The 19377-nt window shown below is 49.8% G+C and overlaps 1 protein-coding gene across 14 annotated transcripts in view; it reads right to left on the bottom strand.

The window, feature by feature from the left end:
- PRKAG2 (protein kinase AMP-activated non-catalytic subunit gamma 2) overlaps positions 1 to 19377 on the bottom strand; it is a 311916-nt gene that overhangs the window by 16974 nt on the left and 275565 nt on the right. For all 14 annotated transcript variants that reach the window (XM_051857058.2, XM_051857059.2, XM_070077300.1 and 11 more), the window contains 2 exons: positions 3206 to 3287; positions 1438 to 1496 (listed from right to left, as the gene is read on the bottom strand). In XM_051857058.2, coding sequence (XP_051713018.1) covers positions 1438 to 1496; positions 3206 to 3287 — 141 coding nt within the window. The remainder of the gene's footprint in view (positions 1 to 1437; positions 1497 to 3205; positions 3288 to 19377) is intronic.

Genomic DNA, 19377 nt, shown 5'->3' with positions numbered 1-19377 from the left:
AGGCAGAGAGTCAGAGATCTTCCATGTGCTGGGTCACTCTTCAAATGGCCATGACAGCCACGTCTGGGCCAGCCTGAAGTCAGGAGCCAGGAACTTCATCCTGCTCTCCCGCACAGAAGCAGCATTTGGCTACCTTCCACTGCCTTTCCAGGTGCATCAGCAGGAAGCTGGATCAGAAGTGAAGCAGCTAGGACTTGACCCAGAACCCCAGTGGGATGCCAGTGTTGCAGCTGGCAACTTAAACCACTGTGCCACAACACGAGCCCCGATATAATTCCTGTTTTAAAACTGCTTGGTGTGGAGGATGGCCCAAGTACTTGGGCCCTGCACCCCATGGGAGACTAGGATAAGTACCTGGCTCTTGCCATCGGATCAGCGCAGTGCACTGGCCACAGCATGCCAGCTGCGGCGGCCATTGGAGGGTGAACCAACGGCAAAGGAAGACCTTTCTCTGTCTCTCTCTCTGTCCACTCTGCCTATCAAAAAAAAAAAAAAAAAACAAAAACCTGTTTGGTGAGGCTGGCGCTGTGGTGTAGTGGGTAAGGCCACCGCCTGCAGTGCCAGCATCCCATAGGGGTGCCTGTTCAAGTCCAGGCTGCTCCACTTCTGATCCAGCTCTCTGCTATGGCCTGGCAAAGCAGTAGAAAATGGCTCAAGTCCTCGGGCTCCTGCACCCGTGTGGGAGACCTTGAAGGAGCTCCCGGCTTCTAGCTTCAAATCGGTGCAGTTCCGGCCGTTGCACCCATCTGGAGAGTGAATCAGCGGAGGGAAGACCTCTCTCTCTCTGTGCCTCTCCTCTCTCTGTGTAACTCTTTCAAATAAAAAATAACTCTTAAAAAAAAAAAAAACTGCTGGGTGACTACATCAAGCTCTACTCAAACTGACAGGTCTGCAAAGATAAAGCCCTAGGCCACCTTATCTCAAGAGCGAGGCCACTGCTGGGTCAACCACCTTGTGAGAGTTGGCGGGGGCAGGGCCTCCCGTTCAAAGTCCCATGCAGAATGTCAACCCTGCAACATTCCCATAATACTGCAGAGATCAAACAGAGGGAAGTCAGCCAAACGTCCAGAACATCTACGTAGTGAACAACTACACAGAGTCCTGCTCCCCCACAGCATTCTGAGAGAGGAACAAAGAAGCTGTGACCCTTCGTTCTTCCTACAGATACTTTCTTCATGTACAAACATATGATGTACAGTGAAGCTAGCTGTTCACTAGGCCTAGTAGTTGTACAGCGAAGTTCTCTGCACTTTACATGTACTTGGACAATCAACCATCACCACCACCAACCTGAATCAAGAAAGGAAAAGGTACCCACAGAATATCTTCACACACACACACACACACACACACACACACACACACACATCCCTACACACATAACACACACAGATGGCTGCAATTACCAAAATACTAATAAGGGTTGATGCCACTTACCATAGGTGATTTATAGTATCTATGTAGTATATTTATGAAATCTGTGATTGTTAGCATTCCTGGAAGAAACAATTATATATTAAAAATAAAGCAAGAAAATATTAAAAAAAACTTCAATGACAAATCTGAAATGTTTACTACAGAAGCTTGTAAAATATACTTTGAAGATAGCAAATATGTTTAACACACTCAAACTATTACTCAAAACTATTATGAGTGTGCTAAGTATCTACATTAAGCTAGATAAACCAAGGCAGCAGGAATTAGACAGCACGTACAAAGGAATTAACTGCAGCATTTGGCAAATCAATGACAGAAAACTTACTTATTATAAAATATCAAAAATAATCCCACCCACATGTAAATCATCTAAAATACTTAAACACGAGACACAGTATCAGAGTATTCCATAAGCTTTAGAAACATGACATTTGTGGGGGCACCTGGGTTTCCTGGGACACATTCTGAAAACAATGGTTTTAAACACACAGTCACCATTCAGGGAGTGCCGACCACTCATGTGCTGCACAGGACTACAAAAATCCAGACATGAACCCCTTCCCTGAAGAATGCGCAGCCTAGAAGGGGAGGCAGACATAAAGAGCTAACCCCACAATAAAATGACGGGTACTCCCAGAGACACTACCATCACTGTCTACTACCAGTTGTAAGACGGGAAATGATGGCGTTTGAGCAGGCCTAAGTTACACGTGGTTTTTAATGATCTAACAATGGTTCACCACATTTTGCCTGTCCTGTAAAAAGGTGTCCACCCAGTAGATGCGTGGTGCAGCCACGACACTAGGCTGGCAGTGGACAAGGGCGGCTAACTTAGGTCTGACCACGGCGGCCCTCTAGGGATTCTGCTCGCTGGCTGCTAAAGGCACACAGGTCCCCAGAAGTTGCTGAACCAAAACAAGTTCAACCAAAGTAAAAGGAGCTCCAGAAAATACAACGGTGTTTTCCATGTGCTGTCAGCTCTACCCGGCCAGCGGGTAAAATTAACAGTGTCCTGGAGCCAGCGCTGTGGCTTGCTTGGTTAATCCTCTGCCTGCGGCACCGGCATCCCATAAGGGCACCAGATTCTGTCCTGGTTGCTCCTCTTCCAGTCCGGCTCTCTGCTGTGGCCCAGGAGGGCAGTGGAGGATGGCCCAAGTGCTTGGGCCCTGCACCTGCATGGGAGACCAGTCTCTCTGTCTGTCTGTCTGTCTCTCTCTCTCTCTCTTTTTTTTTTTTTTTTGACAGGCAGAGTTAGACAGTGAGAGAGAGAGACAAAGAAAGATCTTTCTTCCATTGGTTCACTCCCCAAATGGCCGCCACAGCTGGAGCTGCGCCAATCCAAAGCCAGGAGCCAGGTGCTTCCTCCTGGTCTCCCATGGGGTGCAGGCACTCAAGCACTTGGGCCATCCTCCACTGCCTTCCCAGGCCACAGCAGAGAGCTGGACTGGAAGAGGAGCAACAGGGACAGAACCGGCGCCCTGACTGGGACTAGAACCTGGGGTGCCGGCGCCGCAGGCGGAGGATTAGCCTAGTGAGCCCCGGCGCCGGCCTCTCTCTTTCTCTCTCTCTCATTTTCTGTAACTCTACCTGTCAAATAAAAAAAAGTTGTGTTTTTTTTTTTGTTTTTTTTTTTTTTTTTTAAAAAAAGAGTGTCCTTTAATCTGCCTCAGCGTTTACCAGGGCGGCCCTGAACCAGCGCCCATTCGGAAGCTGGAGGCTCTCTGTGCGGAAGCTTCCCCCTCACTCTTCCCCAGGCCCACCCGCTTACCTACAAAACGCTGCTTTTTACTCTCCCACAGCGGTGCTGCTCGAACACCATTGGCTACCAAGGCAAAGAAGGCCTTCTTAACCTAAAGAGAAACAGGAGACAAACATGCTTTTAGCATCCACACGGCAGGAAGAAAAACACCTTCAACTAGGATATTCAAATCCTGACCAGGTCCCTTCAATGATCTGCTTTGTGAGTTTGATAAGCAAAAAATAACTGAATTCCATCTGTTGATTACATTAGCAAGAAATCCTTTTGTATTATACCTAAATTGGGCATGTAGGGATTGGCGATTATTTTTCAAACCTGAAACAATGCAATTAACTTGCATTTCATTTCTTATTGCATCTAAAAGCTCTTGCATAGACACTTTATATAATCAGAACCATACACAGTTATTAAACACGTCTTATTTCTCCTTTATGTGATTATTAGTTCATCGGAAGACAGTGAAGTTATATCAAGTTACTTAAATTGAAGATTTGTTCTTATAATGTTCCATAACAACAGATGCTCTTTCTCGTTTCCTCGAGGAAGAAAAGGCACAGAAGATACACTCGGGTTTTCTGTCTTCTAGAGACAAGCATTCACGCCAGCTCAGTAAGGGGCAGGCATTGTTCAGAGCAGGTTAACACAGGCAGCTCGTGAGCACTCAGAAGCAGCTGTTGGCATTTCCTCAGCTGGCATCCTTGATGGTTTAATAGTAGCCAACAGTGGAAAATGAGCCTCTAAATACAAACAGCAAGTAAACACAGGGAAAGCAGTTCTAGCTTATTAATAACCCAAGAAATACAAACTAAAGCAAACTTAAAGTATCATTTAGCTATTTGAATAAACCAACGTTTTTAAGTTATAGCTTCTAACGCAAGTGCTGTTATAAAACTACTGGTGGCACCATAAATTGGTAAAATATTTTTGAGCCCCAGCTTGTATCAGGAATCACAAAAATGAGGTGGTACTGCGGTGCAGCGGGTTAAAGCCCTGGCCTGAAGCGCCGACATCCCATATGGGCGCCGGTTCTAGTCCCGGAGGCTCCTCTGCTATGGCCTGGGAAAGCAGTAGAAGATGGCACAAGTGCTTGGGCCCCTGTACCCATGTGTGAGACATGGAGGAAGCAGGTCCTGGCTCCAGACTAGCCCAGCTCCAGCCATTGTGGCCATTTGGGGAGTGAATCAGTGGATGGAAGTCTTTTCTCTCTGTAACTCTGCCTCTCGAATAAATGAATAAATCTTAAAAATAAAAACACCCCCTCATTGTGAAAAGAAATGGGTAAGAATGAACAGAACTTAGAGCAGACTGTAGGACTAAGAACTCAATACCTATTTCTTCCTTTTTGTGACACAATTTGCATTTATGTAGAATTACATATGTGCCCGGCTCACCTACACAAAAATGTAAAGGACTCTGTGGTATGGCAGGTTGCATTATTTATTGTATACATTTATCTTAAGCCAGCCCAGCACATGTCCTGAGTATAGCAGAGATTCTATATATAGATGAACCAGCACAGAACTGGGAAAAAGGTAAGAAGAGCCAGCCCAACGATACGGCTAAGAAATCTAACTAAATGGCACTCATACATTGAAAAACTATTTTTGAATCACACCTTGTACCAGGGATCATAAAGTAGTCATACCGTTTGTGTAAATATATGGCATCCAGGGATGGAACACTGATTTGAATGGTCTCCGTTTCTACCTGGATGATACCCTGACAATCCCTGATCCTGGGCTTAGAAAATATTATAAAAAGGGACTGGCGTGGCACAGCAGGTTTAGTTGTTGCTTGCAGCGCTGGTATCCCGTACTGGAGTGCCAGTTCTAGTCCTGGCCACTCTGCTTCCAATCCAGCTTCCTGCTTATGCGCCTGGGAAGGCAGTGGATGATGGACCAAGTATTTGGGCCCCGTCACCATGTGGGAGACCAGGAGGGTGTTCCTGGCTCCTGGCTTTGGCCCGTCCAGATCTGACTGTTTTGGCAATTTGAGGAGTGAGTTAATGGGCAGAAGATCCCCCCACCTCATCTCCTTCTCTCTTTCTTACTCTGTCTTTAAAAAAAGAAGATAAAATACAAGGAAAATCACATCTAAATAGTTTTTTTTTTTTTTTTTTGACAGGCAGAGTGGACAGTGAGAGAGAGACAGAGAGAAAGGTCTTCCTTTTGCCATTGGTTCACCCTCCAATGGCCGCCACGGCTGGCGTGCTGCGGCCGGCGCACCGCGCTGATCCAAAGGCAGGAGCCAGGTGCTTCTCCTGGTCTCCCATGGGGTGCAGGGCCCAAGTACTTGGTCCATCCTCCACTGCCTTCCCGGGCCACAGCAGAGAGCTGGCCTGGAAGAGGAGCAACCCGGCGCCCCGACTGGGACTAGAACCCAATGTGCTGGTGCCACAAGGCGGAGGATTAGCCTAGTGAGCCACGGCGCCGGCCTAAATAGGTTTTAAAATACATTAAATATCAGCTTAGTTTGTTTTTCTAAACTGGTTAGAACAGGATAGAAATGGAGGGAATCATTAAAACCATAAACTATTTTCTTCGGAATAAGAGACTTAGCTGTAAGAGTTCGGTGTGAAGGCTAAGTTGCCACTTGGGTTGCTGCATGCCATATCACAGTGCTTGGGTTCAAGTCCCAGCTCTGCTCCTGATCCCAGCTTCCTGGGAGGCAGCAAGGTGACGGCTCAAGTTCTTACCACCCACCAGGTTGGTATTTGGAGAGTGAAGCAATAGATAGGAAATTTCTGTCTCTCTCTCTCTGCCTTTTAAATAAATAAAATACATAAAAATTTCACAACATCAGAACATGTAGCAATGAAAATTACTAGTTGGGATGATTCATGAAACTCTAAGTGGTCACGTTACTGAAAGGCTACTCCTGGAAGGTTTGAGTTTGGCCACAACGGAACAGCTGGAAACGAGAGAAACCATGTACAGAAACCATGACACACCACTTGGAAGCACTGGAGTGCATCAACAGAGGCAGGGTTCAGGGGGCTACACATTTTTCAAAGTGTATTAATTTGTTTTTATTTATTTGAAAGGCAGAGAGACAGCGAGAGATGCAGATGCAGAAAGAGACCTATCTGGTGGTTCACCGCCCAGATGTCTGCAACAGCTGGGGCTGGGCCAGGCAGAAGCCTGGAGCAAGGAACTCCATCTGGGTCTCCCACTTGGGTGGTGGGGCCCAAGTGTCTGGGCCACCACCTGTTGCTTCCCAGGATGCACATCAGCAGGAAGCTGACGGGAGGCAGAGGTGGGACTTGGGCCCAGGCACCATGACATGTGACTGGGTATCCCGAGCATCAGCTTAACCTGCTGCTTCCTGGGGCCTGTCACTCACTTGTCAAGGCGGGAGCTGTAACTCTGGAAGGAGAAATCAGTACGTGCACTGAGATCCACATTAATTCCAGAATTTTTCTGAGGGCTTTTTCCAAATCATCTTTGAGCAGATACATTTCAACAGAAAAGTGGAGTTAAATAAATAAACCACAGGCAGGATAAATACAAAGAAAATGACACTTAAGAACGTCACAGACAAGTTGCTGAAAACCACAGGAAAAAGAACAAACCAACCAGAGGACAAAAGACTCATCATTAACTTTCAAAAAAGTGACAATCAGACTGATGGGGACTTTTGCAACTGAACTGTGAAAGCTAGAAGAAGGCATCAGAAAGTAAACTTTAAGATGCTCAAAGACAAAGATCCTGACAACCTAGAGTGTATGTCAGCAAAAACACCCTTCAAAAAGGACTGGCTAAGTTAAGTGGTTTTTTTTTTTTTTGACAAACAGAAGCTGAGAAAACTGTTGCCAAGCAAACCATGGGGTGACACAGGGGATTTCCGGATGCTGCCGGAGGGAGGCTCCAGAGCTGCCAGGAAGGAGGGGATGTGGGTGAGCAGAGATAAACAATGGGTGTTTGGAACCGGAGAAATAATATCCTGTGGAACAGGTTGTAAGCCACATATAGAAGCAAATACACACCAGTGACAACACACAGGGCAGGAGAGGGGTTAATGAAGTTAAAGCTGTTAGATAACATTTTGCACTGCTAGGGAGATGGTGAAAATATTGTAAGATGGGAAGTATATCATAATCCATATGGTAGTATCCAAAAGATTAGTAAAAGAATGCATAACTGAAGAGCTAACTGAGGCAAAAAGTGCAGTCAAACAAAGGAAGGAAGGAATAAAAGAATAACACATAGGAAAAATAAACATAAGCAATACAACAGACCAGACACTAATTAAATGTCATTCTGGGCACTCACTGCATGATTTTATCACAACTGTAACGAATGCGGAAAACCAAGAGAATGCTGTATACAACCTTGGGATCCTATCAAGGAGAGCCTTTCTCTAGGTGGGCTGAGTTGAATGATCTAAACTCTGGATGTGTGAGAGCCAAATGAGGAGTCCTTCCTTCAGGGGACTCATTTCTAGAAGTTTCTGTTCTATCCAGGGAACCAATTACCTTCCAGACACAAGTGACTGAGCTTCATGGACAAACAAAAATAACTGGTTAGAAGGTACAGTAAAGGGGCTGGCGCTGTGGCACAGCAGGTAAAGCTGCTGCCTGCAGTACTAGCATCCCATATGGGCGCCCACAAGTCCTGGCTGCTTGACTTCCGATCCAGCTCTCTGCTGTGGCCTGGGAAAGCAGTGGAGGATGGCCCAAGTCCTTGGGTCCCTGCACCTGCGTGGGAGACCTGGAGGAAGCCCCTGGCTCCTGGCTATGGATCAGTGTAGATCGGGATATTGCGGCCACTTGGGAGTGAACCAGCGGGTGGAAGACCCCTCTCTCTCTCTCTGCCTTTCCTTCTCTGTGTAACTCTGACTTTCAAATAAATAAGTCTTTAAAAAATTAAAAAAAAAAAAAAAATGGCCGGCACCGCGGCTCACTAGGCTAATCCTCCACCTAGTGGCGCCGGCACACCGGGTTCTAGTCCCGGTTGGGGCGCCGGATTCTGTCCCAGTTGCCCCTCTTCCAGGCCAGCTCTCTGCTGTGGCCCGTGAGTGCAGTGGAGGATGGACCAAGTCCTTGGGCCCTGCACCCCATGGGAGACCAGGAGAAGCACCTGGCTTCTGCCATCGGATCAGCGCGGTGCGCCGGCCGCAGCGTGCTGGCCGTGGCGGCCATTGGAGGGTGAGGGTGAACCAACGGCAAAAGGAAGACCTTTCTCTCTGTCTCTCTCTCTTTCACTGTCCACTCTGCCTGTCAATAAATAAATAAATAAATTAATTAATTAAAAAAAAAAAAGAGCTAGAGAGAGGGAGAGACCAAAGACAGTGCTGGTTCACTCCCTAGATGGCCACGACGACTGCAGCTGGGCCAGGCAGAAGTCAGGAGCCTGGGGTTTGTGGCAAGAGTCTAGACACCTGAGCCATCTTCTGCTGCTTTCCCCAGGCCATTAGCAGGGAGCTGCCTCAGAAATGGAGCAGCCGGATATGAACTGGCACCCATATGAGATGCTGGCATCGCAGGCAGCGGCTTTACCAGCTATGCCACAGCACCAGCCCCAATACCTGATTTTCAGAGCTAACAGTTACACTTTATACAAATATCACATTAGGTCTAGAAGTTATTTTTTTTTAAGGATTTATTTATTTTACTTGAAAGTCAGAGTTACAGAGAGAGAGAGAGAGGTCGAGAGAGAGAGAGAGAGAGAGAGAGGTCTTCCACCTGCTGGTTTACTCCCCAAGTGGCCACAATGGCTGGAGCTGCGTGGATCCAAAGCCAGGAGCCAGGAGCTTCTTCCAGGTTTCCCATGTGGGGGCAGGGGCCCAAGGCCTTGGGCCATCCTCCACTGCTTTCCCAGGCCATAGCAGAGAGCTAGATCGGAAGTGGAGCAGCTGGGACTTATTTCAGAAAAAATATTTTGCTTCCTCATGGTAAGTTCTCTGACTAACCTGCTACTTCACCTGCTGCAAAGTCACTAAAAGTCTCAAGGCTACTGCAAATCAAATCAAAGGAAATGACTGTGTAACAGGAGTGTTCTCTTTTTTTTTTTTTTTTTTTTTTTTTTTAATTTGAGGAGAGAGAGAAATCCTACCCCTTAGTTCAGTCCCCAAACACTAGCTGAACTGGGCTGCAGCCGGGACCTAGGAGCTCAGCCCAGGTCTCCCATGCGGGTGGCAGGAATGTGATAACTCGAGCCCACACAGCTGCATCCCAGAGTGTGCGTCAGCAGGCAGCTGGCATCAGGAGCCGGGGACGGGAACTGACCCAGGCCCTCAGTGTAGGACACGGGTGTCCTACTGCTGGGACACCTGTGCCTCAGCACGGCCCTGCTCCGTCTTCTTACTTAGCTTTCTTTACTGAGGAGGGGAACGGAGAATTCTTCCCCATCTGCTGGTTCACTCCCAAAGGCCCACACATGGAAGCTACATGAGAAGGCAGGGCTTGGTCCAAGACACCCTCATAGCAGGTGTGGGCACGTCAAGTGGTGGCTTTAGCCCACTGTGTCCCAGTGCCCGTCTCTTAATAAACTGTTATGTCAAAGCTTGTCAGGTGGATTTAATAATACCCTGACGGCATCTATCCTCTGCATAAAGGGTTCACTTTCTTTTTCTTTTAATTTTTAAATTCATTTTCATTTTATTTCAAAGGCAGGGAGACAAAGAGAGACAAAGAGAGATCTTCCATCCACTGGTCACTCCCCAAAATGCCCACAATAGCTGGGGGTGGGCCTGGACAAAGCCAGGAGCCAGACTCCATCCGGGTCTCCCACGTGGGTGGCAGGGACCCAAGTCCTTGAGCTGCCTCCCGAGCTGTGTATTAGCAGGAAGCTGGAATCCGGAGCAGAGCCGGCCAGGCATTCTGACATGCGATGTAGCTGTCTCAGGCAGCGCCTCCACTGCTGTACCAAAAGGCCCACCCGGCGTCCAGCTTCGTAAGAATGGTCTTCAAGAGCCTTTGTGAGCCGGCCCCAGCTGTTCCTCAACAGCTGCATCACACTCCTCAAACTCTCCTTCCACTCTTTCTGCCATGCCGTTCCTTCTACCGAAACCCGTTCATCCTCAGTGTCTGACTCCGGAACAGAACCTACCCACACCACTCCAATCCAAACAGATCTGTCCCTCCCCTCTACTCTTGCAGTATCTAATATAATGCAGGCTTCTGCAGTTTCCCTTGTACTCCCCGAATTGAAAAACTATCTCAAACTACAGAATACAAGTTAAAAATATTACAAACTAAGAGCCACTCATGGGCCCAAATGCTGCAGAAAACGAGAGCGGCAGGAGCAGCTGCTGACAGACAAAGTGGCAACGCCCAAGGCTCCGTGTAAGGTGGGGATGGGAGTCGGCCCGAGGCCAGGGCCACACTGACCCCTCCTGGAGACTTTGGCTGGGGAGAGAGAGGGCCCAACAAGAAAACAGGAGGCTGTTTCAAATCCGGTGATGGCACAGCTACCTACCACCACCACCAGCACCACGGAATTACTTTCTGGAGAAGCTGAGTCGCTCCAGAAATAAAATGCACAGACAGGGACATCTGGAGCGGGGGCTGGCCTGGCGCTGCTCACTGGAGCCACCCACTGTACACAGCGGGTCCGTGCCAGCTCTAGTGCTGTGAACGAATGGGTGGTCACGGGCCAAGACTCCGGATGCTGAAGTCACACACCTCCTAGTTTTCTGTGTATCTTTTTAGAATGATTAAGAAAAAAATTTCCCAAAAAAGTTGAACATAAATACAGAGAAAGAAAAAAAAAAGACAGGATAAAAATATTAAAGATTGAGACTGGTATTTTGGCAAAGGGGGTAATTGTTCCACTTCCAATCCAGCTCCCTGCTGATGTGCCTGGGAAAGCAGCCAAGGATGGCACAAGTGCTTGGACCCCTGCCACCTATGTGGGAGACTCGGACGGAATTCCAGGCTCCTGGTTTCAGCCAGGCGCAACCCTGGCCCTTGTGGTCATTTGGAGAGTGAATGAGAGGATAGAAGATTGATCTTTCTATGTCTCTCCCACTCTCTCTGTTGTCTCTTTCAAACAAATAAACAAATAAATAAATCTTTTTTAAAAATTAAGGATTAAGGGCCGGCGCTGTGGTGTAGCAGGTGAGGCTATGAGCATATGGGCGCTGGTACGAGTCCCGGCTGCTCCACTCCTGATCCGGCTCTCTGCTATGGCCTGGGAAAGCAGTGGAAGATGGCACAAGTCCTTGGGCCCCTGCACCCACGCGGGAGGCCCAGAGGAAGCTCCTGGCTTCGGATCAGTGCAGCTCCGGCCATTGCAGCCAACTGGGGAGTGAGCCAGAGGATGGAAGTTCTCTCTCTCTCTCTCTGCCTCTCCTTCTCTCTCTGTGTAACTCTATCAAATAAATAAATAAATAAATCTTTTTAAAAAATTAAAGATTAATTCAGCGTGTCTACGTTCTGCCAGTGGGAGTTCTAGAAAATAAGGGAGCCATAGGAGGAAAATGACAGAGGGAGGAACAGAAGCAACACAGCGCTGCACAATGTGAGTGCCAGCACGCGGCAGCCCAGGGGACCACAAGGCACACTGTTGGGGGTGGGGGGGCTGGAGACCAGGTAGAAAGAGAAAGCCCCAAAAGCTTCAGACAGGAACTTATGAAATAAAATTGCAAATAAGACTGCTCTCCAGCAATGCTGCTGGCCAGAGTAATGGACTGATGCCTTCAAAGCTCTTAGGAAAAATGATCTCCATCACGGAACTGTATCGAGCGTAAGGGACATCTAAGATTTCAGGCAGTGCGCGCCCAGGCATCTTTTCCTGGGAAGTGTTATGGACTAAGTATGTGTCTGTGTTTAGTTCAGCAGCTCTGTGGGGCGTCTGGGGGAATACGACAAAGAAGTAAGGATGAAGATGAGAGACTGCCTTTTTTGCTATAAGCTTTTTTCTAACACTTGACATTTAAAACTATTTATAAGGACATCTGAAGATGTCTGAATTAGCCAGGAGGCCGCCGTCTGTGCCGGCGACAGCACACGCTCCGGCAGAGCCCTAGTCCACTCTCTTCTGGAGTGCTGATGGACTACCACTTCCTCTGTTCCGGACACCAGATGCTTACTAGTTAGTCCTAAGAACATTTAGCTTAGGAAGACGCCTTCTGGGTATTAATTATTATTAGCCATTCCCTCCTGCTTCAAGTCTCCCGTAAAGCAGATGATGCCACCCACACAATCAGTTTCTGTCACAGCTCCAAACGGCGAGGAGCTCAGAGGACAAGTCGCCGGGGTATCACCAGTTTCTCGGCGTGCGTTCCCTGGAAGGCAGAGCTCGCCACCATGCAGCTTATTTGGGAATGTGATGCCAGGACGCAGGAGCGCTGGTGGCAGGAATGACACAGCCAGGAGGGTGAGTCAGCACAAGGAGGTGCTTCTGAGTCAGCCACAGTGTGGGCAGCCTGGAGTCTTCCGAGGACTGCCCGCCCCAAGGGCAGGGAGAGGCGGCTGTCCACTGGCTCCTGTCCTGCCCCGGCTAAGGCAGCCACGGGCACACAGAGTGGGCCTGAGGTGAGCGCCGTGCCGCTGCACCTGCATGAAGTGAGGAGTAGCTGGAACTTGAGGGCATGAATGGTTTTTCAATGGCCCACAAGAGGTATCCAAACAATCAGATAGCTTCCTGTGGGTTACTGAGGTTTAATTAACACTCTCTTAAGGTTCAATAATGAGCCACTAATGCGCTGAGTGTGCTGTCAAATCACACTTCTGCATCTCATCCACTAGGGCACCACCCAAGGCTCTGCCAGCTCTCCAGCTGAAACTCGCACACGGCGGTCCTGGCATCACCGCATCTACAGCACACTCAGGAGGGGACCATCACGTTACTCCCTGGGGACACTCCACTCACTCACAACCTTAACCGGGGCTCACCCCACCCTCATCTTCCTTTACCCCTGGCCTCTGACATCAGCCCCGTTCACCACCCTTCTCCCAGTATCATGAACAGTTCTGAGACGTCCTTTCTAAATTCCCTTACGACAGACACAGGCTCAGCCTGGACTAGCAGTCAGACCTGGTCAGTGCAGGCGGGCACTCTCCTATGATCTCCAACGTCCTGGGCTCTCTCCCCTCCCACCACGGTGTATGCTCCCTTTCCCTTGTGCAGATCATTCTCTGACAGGGAAAACAGCACAGCCCGAGCTGAGGAGCCTCACCTTCTCTCAGCACCGGCAGCAGCAACAATCCCGAACAACAGCATTCCCGCTTCTCTTTCCTTCTGGCTTTTCACACAATCGAGCACCCCCTCTCCTCCGTGCTTCTACATTCTGATCCTCAGCAAGGATTATACGGGGAAGCCCCCTTCCATTCATGCCCTTCTTTAAATTTGTTTTTGATTATATGCTCTTCATTCTGTATTTCCTACTTAAACACACACACACACACATACACACACCAGTGCTTACTAATAGGTACTTATCTGGATACCTGCCTACTTTTCTTTCAATGGCAATATTAAAGATCGTATTGCTGGAATAATAATACAATAGTACTTTAGTATTAGATTGTAACTGAAAGTGTAAAATGAATATTCCTAAGTCCACACTGAAATAAATGACTGAATCAATGAGTAAAAGAGGGGAGAAGACACAAGTCTCCCTAGCTCAAAAATCCCAACCGATCTGTGCAGATGCTGCGCTCTTAAGCAGGTAGAATCTGACTCCCCACCCCTTAAGTGTGGGCTGTGGACGGTGACTTTGTCCCAGAGACCATGGTACAGAGCGAAGAACAAATGTAACCTTACGGCGAAGACACCTGCCAGTACCTGGGCCAGGTGAGTCACATGGGTGTAGGACGGCAGGAAGAAAAGGGCACTTCCATGCCCCGAACCCTCGTTCCCAGTCTAACTACGGGAAACACATCAGGCAAATCTCAACACAGGGCACTCGACGACGTACCTGACCCATGCTCCTGAAAAACCATCAGGTTGTCAAAGCCAAGGGAAGTCTGAGAAACCATTAGAACCAGAGGAAACGGGCACATGAAGATTCCATGTAACAGTAACCCCGGCGGATCCTCAAGCAGGAAGAACAACATCCGGGAAAAACTGAGGACGTCTCAATGTGGTACAGACCAGTTAATAGTAAGGTATCAACACTGGCTCCTTCATTATGACGGGCATATCTCACACTGAGGAAAATGGAAAAAAATAAACTTGGACAGTGTTCCTATAAATCTAAAACTACGCTAAAAGTTTATTTAAAAACAAAGCTACTGTTTAAAGCGCCCAGTCCCGGCACGTGATGCTTCCATTATGAATTTTTACTTGTGTTTGAGAACCACTAACTCGTACCTGCTCTCTGAGCTCTCGGGCTTACTGGGAAGGGAATGGGATGCGTCTTCCTTCTCTACTGCGCCAGCGATGATTAAGTTATTGTTTCTTTGCTCCAGCTTGACTCTGAAGCTGGGACTTGGAGACAACATTTGGCACTGCCAGCTGGTTCTACTTCAGGCTCCATCGAGGAGGCGAGTGAGGGGCTCAGAGCTGGAGGAGGGGGGCCTGCTTTTTCCCGTCTGCGACCTGCGGGCTTTCCAGTCCGCCCGCTGAGCCTGTAGGTGCTGGGCCTGCACCGCCTCACCTGGGGACCCACTTCCTCCTCAGAGCAGCAGCTCAGCCAGTCTGTCATTTCTTCATCACGCACAGGAGCTCCTCCAAGCCCCCACTCCCACCCAGACACACAAGCACCAGCCAGAAGCGTACCGTGGGGTCCCTCTTACTTCCCTACGGCACCCTACAGCATGGCTGACACCTCAGTGTGCATGACTGTCACTCAAAGTCCCAGTAAAACATGCACCCCTGGGTCTCACCCCAAGTTCCCGAGTCAGCAGGTCTGGAGGGCCTGACAACAAGCATTTTGTAGGGTCCTAGCTTATGGTGAAGCTGCCAGTCCACAAATCAGAACTTCACAGTACTGCCTTAGAGGGCTTTATCCTTTCAGGCACCCAGCAAACCTACAACCAACGAACAGCTGTTTATGTTAAATTTCTGTTCAAATAGCCAGTATGGCTTCTGTCTCCTGGCAGAGAAGTTGGCACCAGCAGTGGTTCTCAGAAACAGATCTGGGATTGGGCTCCTGCGTGCTTGGGCTTGAACACAGTGTGAACTCTGTCAAGGGGAAATCAGATTCCTGTAACCTAGGGCAAAGCTGTGGCATCACAACCCACCAACTCATCATGTGGGGCTGTGATGCCACCTGCCAGGGGCCACCGAGCCAGTCCCATGGACCACAGGGCTGGGTGTGAGTGCACTGGAGCACACATGGAGAGAACGGCCAGTTCAGGTCACGGCCTGTGGCTCCAGAGCTTCCACGGCAGCACTAAAGGGAGCCTTTTCCCTGAAAAGCTCCAGGCTGGCTGTGCTCTGTCGGCCAAGCACGGGCTGTGGACCCTGCAGGGATGGCCTCACTGATTCCAATGGGAATGACCTTGCCTAGTCATTGCCCAGACCTCGCCCAGTAGCAGGGACAAGTGCTGGGACTCCTGCGAATGACAAGGCAGGCACAGGTACCAACGTGGGCAACCAGGAATGAAAGTTCTGAACATAGGGGACTTCGGTGGTAGCTAACTGACTACAGTGTCCCTAACAATGAAACAGGTGCACAGCCTTCTAAAACAGTACTTGATCTATATACAAGAAAAACTCTTGAGGGTAGGGCTGAAAATCTAACTTGAATCATCAAACTGGAGAGTCTGGTCCTCTCACCGAGGGTGCAGACCTGAGCCAGCTCCCAGACTCACTCTCCCTGGGGAAGAAGATGGCAGCGCTGACCCCTCCCACTCCCCCCACACCATTTTTCTTCGCCCCATCCTTCCCATAGGGGCGTGCAAAAAGCCATGCAGACTTCCCAGAGTTACTGGACACTGGCTCTGCGTGGATGCCAATCCCTAGAACCCAGACTGTCACCGTGGTCTGTCGGTCAAACTGGGGGCCATGGCCCCATAGGAAGCCTCTGGAACTTGCTCTTGGTACGAGGCTGTGAAGCGATGCAATGGAGCATCCCTGGGGCAAGCGCAGAGGCTGGCGTGAGGGACCCTGCAGAGCTGGGCAGTTCACCATCAAGGCCCCGGGAGACGGCCTGCCTGGCTTGTGACTGCATCTTTGAGAAGGACTGGAGAGTACTGCGTACCCAGGACTGTCATGGTTGCTCACAATGTATATCCAGGGGACCTGAGGCCACTGCCCAGACAGAACAGCCTACAAGGTCCCTCCGCAGTCTGCTTCCCCGGCCACAGTATGCTTTCTCCAGGCTGTACACTGCTGCGACCTGCAGAAGTCCAACACCTTCACACCCCCCAGATCATCACAGGGCCCCCCCCACACAGAGGGCATGTGCTGGCAGGATCTGGCAGGCAGGAAGTACCAGGGCTTTAGATGCCTCAGAGAGACATGTGAACCAGAAGGCGGGCCGGTGCCGCAGCTCACTAGGCTAATCCTCTGCCTGCAGCACCAGCACCCCGGGTTCTAGTCCCGGTCAGGGCGCCGGATTCTGTCCCGGTTGCTCCTCTTCCAGGCCAGCTCTCTTGGCCCGGGAAGGCAGTGGAGGATGGCCCAAGTGCTTGGCCCCTGCACCCACATGGGAGACCAGGAGGAAGCACCTGGCTCTTGGCTTTGGATTGGCGCAGTGCACCAGCCGTAGCGGCCATTTGGGGGGTGAACCAATGGAAGGAAGACCTTTCTCTCTCTCTCTCTCACTGTCTAACTCTGCCTGTCAAAACAAACAAACAAACAAAAAACCCCACAAAACCCATAAGGTGAGGGACAGACCCCACACAACTATAGGGTCTGACGCCCCAGAATGGCCTGGAACATACAGAGGCCCCCAAGGTAAAGTTCAAATTGTGGCTCCTGTTACCACATAATGTGAGGTGGGTCTTTTGGACGCAACAGGTACATTTGCATGTGTGACTCTGACATGTGCACTGAGTGACTCTAAAAGCTATTTCCAGAGGGGACCACAGCAGGATCAGGCTGGTTCTCCACAGCAGTCCTAGGGGTGCTATACAGTGCTCCCACCAACAGGAAATTCACAGGGCAAGTGCAGAGGGACCTGGGGGGAAATCCGAGACCACGAGGTCCTCGCCTGCAGGTAATTTTCCTCTCAGGAAGCAGCTCCTGGCTGAGTACTGGGCCCTGACTGACACGGAGCAACTAACCGTGGATGCTAAGTGACAGTGCAACCTGAGCTCGCCATCGCAAATGCGGGTCTGGTTCCCACGCCGGGGTCAGCGGCGCTCCGCTCTCAGGTGCACACGGAGCTCGCCAGGCCTGGGGTGCGAGGAGGCTGCTCTGGCACCCAGGCCTCCCCCTCCCTCGTCCGGTCTCTGGGCAGCTCCTCAGGCAGCAGCAGCCAACGGGGAAAACTGGGCTTGGTCAACAGCACAAGGTGGCTCTAGAGGACTGATGTGAGGACAGTCCCCCAGCTGCAGAACCTGAAGTTGTCCACTGAATTTCCACTTTCTCGGGACACATCCTTAGGCTAATTCCAGCGTTGAACTTGGGGGAATTCCTCTCTCCCCCATTCTGGGGGCAGCACACTTCTCATTCCCACTCTTCCCAGTGCGTCTGCTCCGTTTTCCTATTTCTGGTGTAGATCCCCTCTTTCCAGCTTCCTTGCAAATGGCCGACTCTGCTCCCTTGTCCAGTTCGGCTCAAATGCTCTTTGCCCTCAGAGTAACCTGTCATTGTCTGTTGTGCTCTGAAGATGGCCTTTATTTTTTCCTAAAAAACTAAAATCGAAATATATCTGTTACAACTTTGCTTTGCTTTTATTTACAGCTACAGGCATTCCACTAGGTCCACACTGGAGTTCACTTAACCAGGCTCTCAGTGGTGGACACCCGGCTGGTCCCGGGACCCTGCCACCCCTGTGCTGTTTTCCTCTTAGCTTTCTTTCTTTCTTTCTTTCTTTTTCTTTTTTTTTTTTTTTTTTAACAGGCAGAGTGGACAGTGAGAGAGAGAGACAGAGAGAAAGGTCTTCCTTTGCCGTTGGTTCACCCTCCAATGGCCACCGCGGCTGGCGCACTGCGGCCGGTGCACCGCGCTGATCCGAAGGCAGGAGCCAGGTACTTATCCTGGTCTCCCATGGGGTGCAGGGCCCAAGCACTTGGGCCGTCCTCCACTGCACTCCCTGGCCACAGCAGACAGCTGGACTGGAAGAGGGGCAACCAGGACAGAATCCGGCGCCCTGACCGGGACTAGAACCCGGTGTGCCGGCGCCACAAGGCGGAGGATTAGCCTAGTGAGCCGCAGCGCTGGCTCCTCTTAGCTTTCTTAGCTTTGAGGGTGGCTCTATGACTAGTACTGCAATCTGTGTCTAGAGAATACTCATGTCTCTTCTTTTCAAAAGACATCTTGGGGCCGGCGCTGTGGTGTAGTGGGTAAAGCTGCTGCCTGTAGTGCCGGCATTCCACATGGGCACCGGTTTGAGGCGTGGCTGCTCCACTTCTGATCCAGCTCTCTGCTGTGGCCTGGGAAAGCAGTGGAAGATGGCCCAAGTCCTTGGGCCCCAATACCCACATGGGAGACCCGGAAGAGGCTCCTGGCTCTGGATCGGCACAGCTTCAGTCATTGAGGCCAATTGTGGAGTGAATCAATGATGGAAGACTTCTGTCCCTCTCTCTCCCCCTCTCTCTCTAACTCCTACTTTCAAATTAATAAATAAATATTAAAAAAAACCATTCTTTTTTGGTAACAATTTATTTGAAAGGTGGAGTTACAATGAGAGAGGTAGAAGAGAGATCTTCATCTGCTGGTTCACCTCCACATGGCCACAGTGGCTGGAGCTGGGCCAGATCAAAGCCAGGAGTCAGGAGCTTCTTCTGTGTCTCTCATGTGGGTACAAGGGCCCAAGGACCTGGGCATACTCCACTGCTTTCCCAGGTGCATTTGCAGGGAGCTGGATTGGAAGCGGCGCAGCCAGATTAAACCAGTGCCCATATGGAATGTCGCTGCCGCAGGCGGAGGCTTAACACATTACGCCACAGCACCAGCCCCTCAAAGACATCTTTTACTTTGCTTTAACCAGTACCAAACAACTTTCTCCCCTATTTCCATGATAGTAAATTTTCGCTCCTTCCAAGCTTAGAGCCTCACAGGATAAATGACTTCCTGGAGGTGATGTGCACACAGCTCCTACTAATTTGGAAGTGATATTTGCTGGGCTAGTGACCTCTGACATCTGAAGAACACCGCATTTCTCATGTATTACTCATTTGG

This window comes from Oryctolagus cuniculus, chromosome 7, assembly GCF_964237555.1.
Source record: "Oryctolagus cuniculus chromosome 7, mOryCun1.1, whole genome shotgun sequence".
Classification (NCBI taxonomy): domain Eukaryota; kingdom Metazoa; phylum Chordata; class Mammalia; order Lagomorpha; family Leporidae; genus Oryctolagus; species Oryctolagus cuniculus.
The sequence above is the reverse complement of the archived record's forward strand: the minus strand, read 5'-3'. Positions and strand labels throughout refer to the sequence as shown.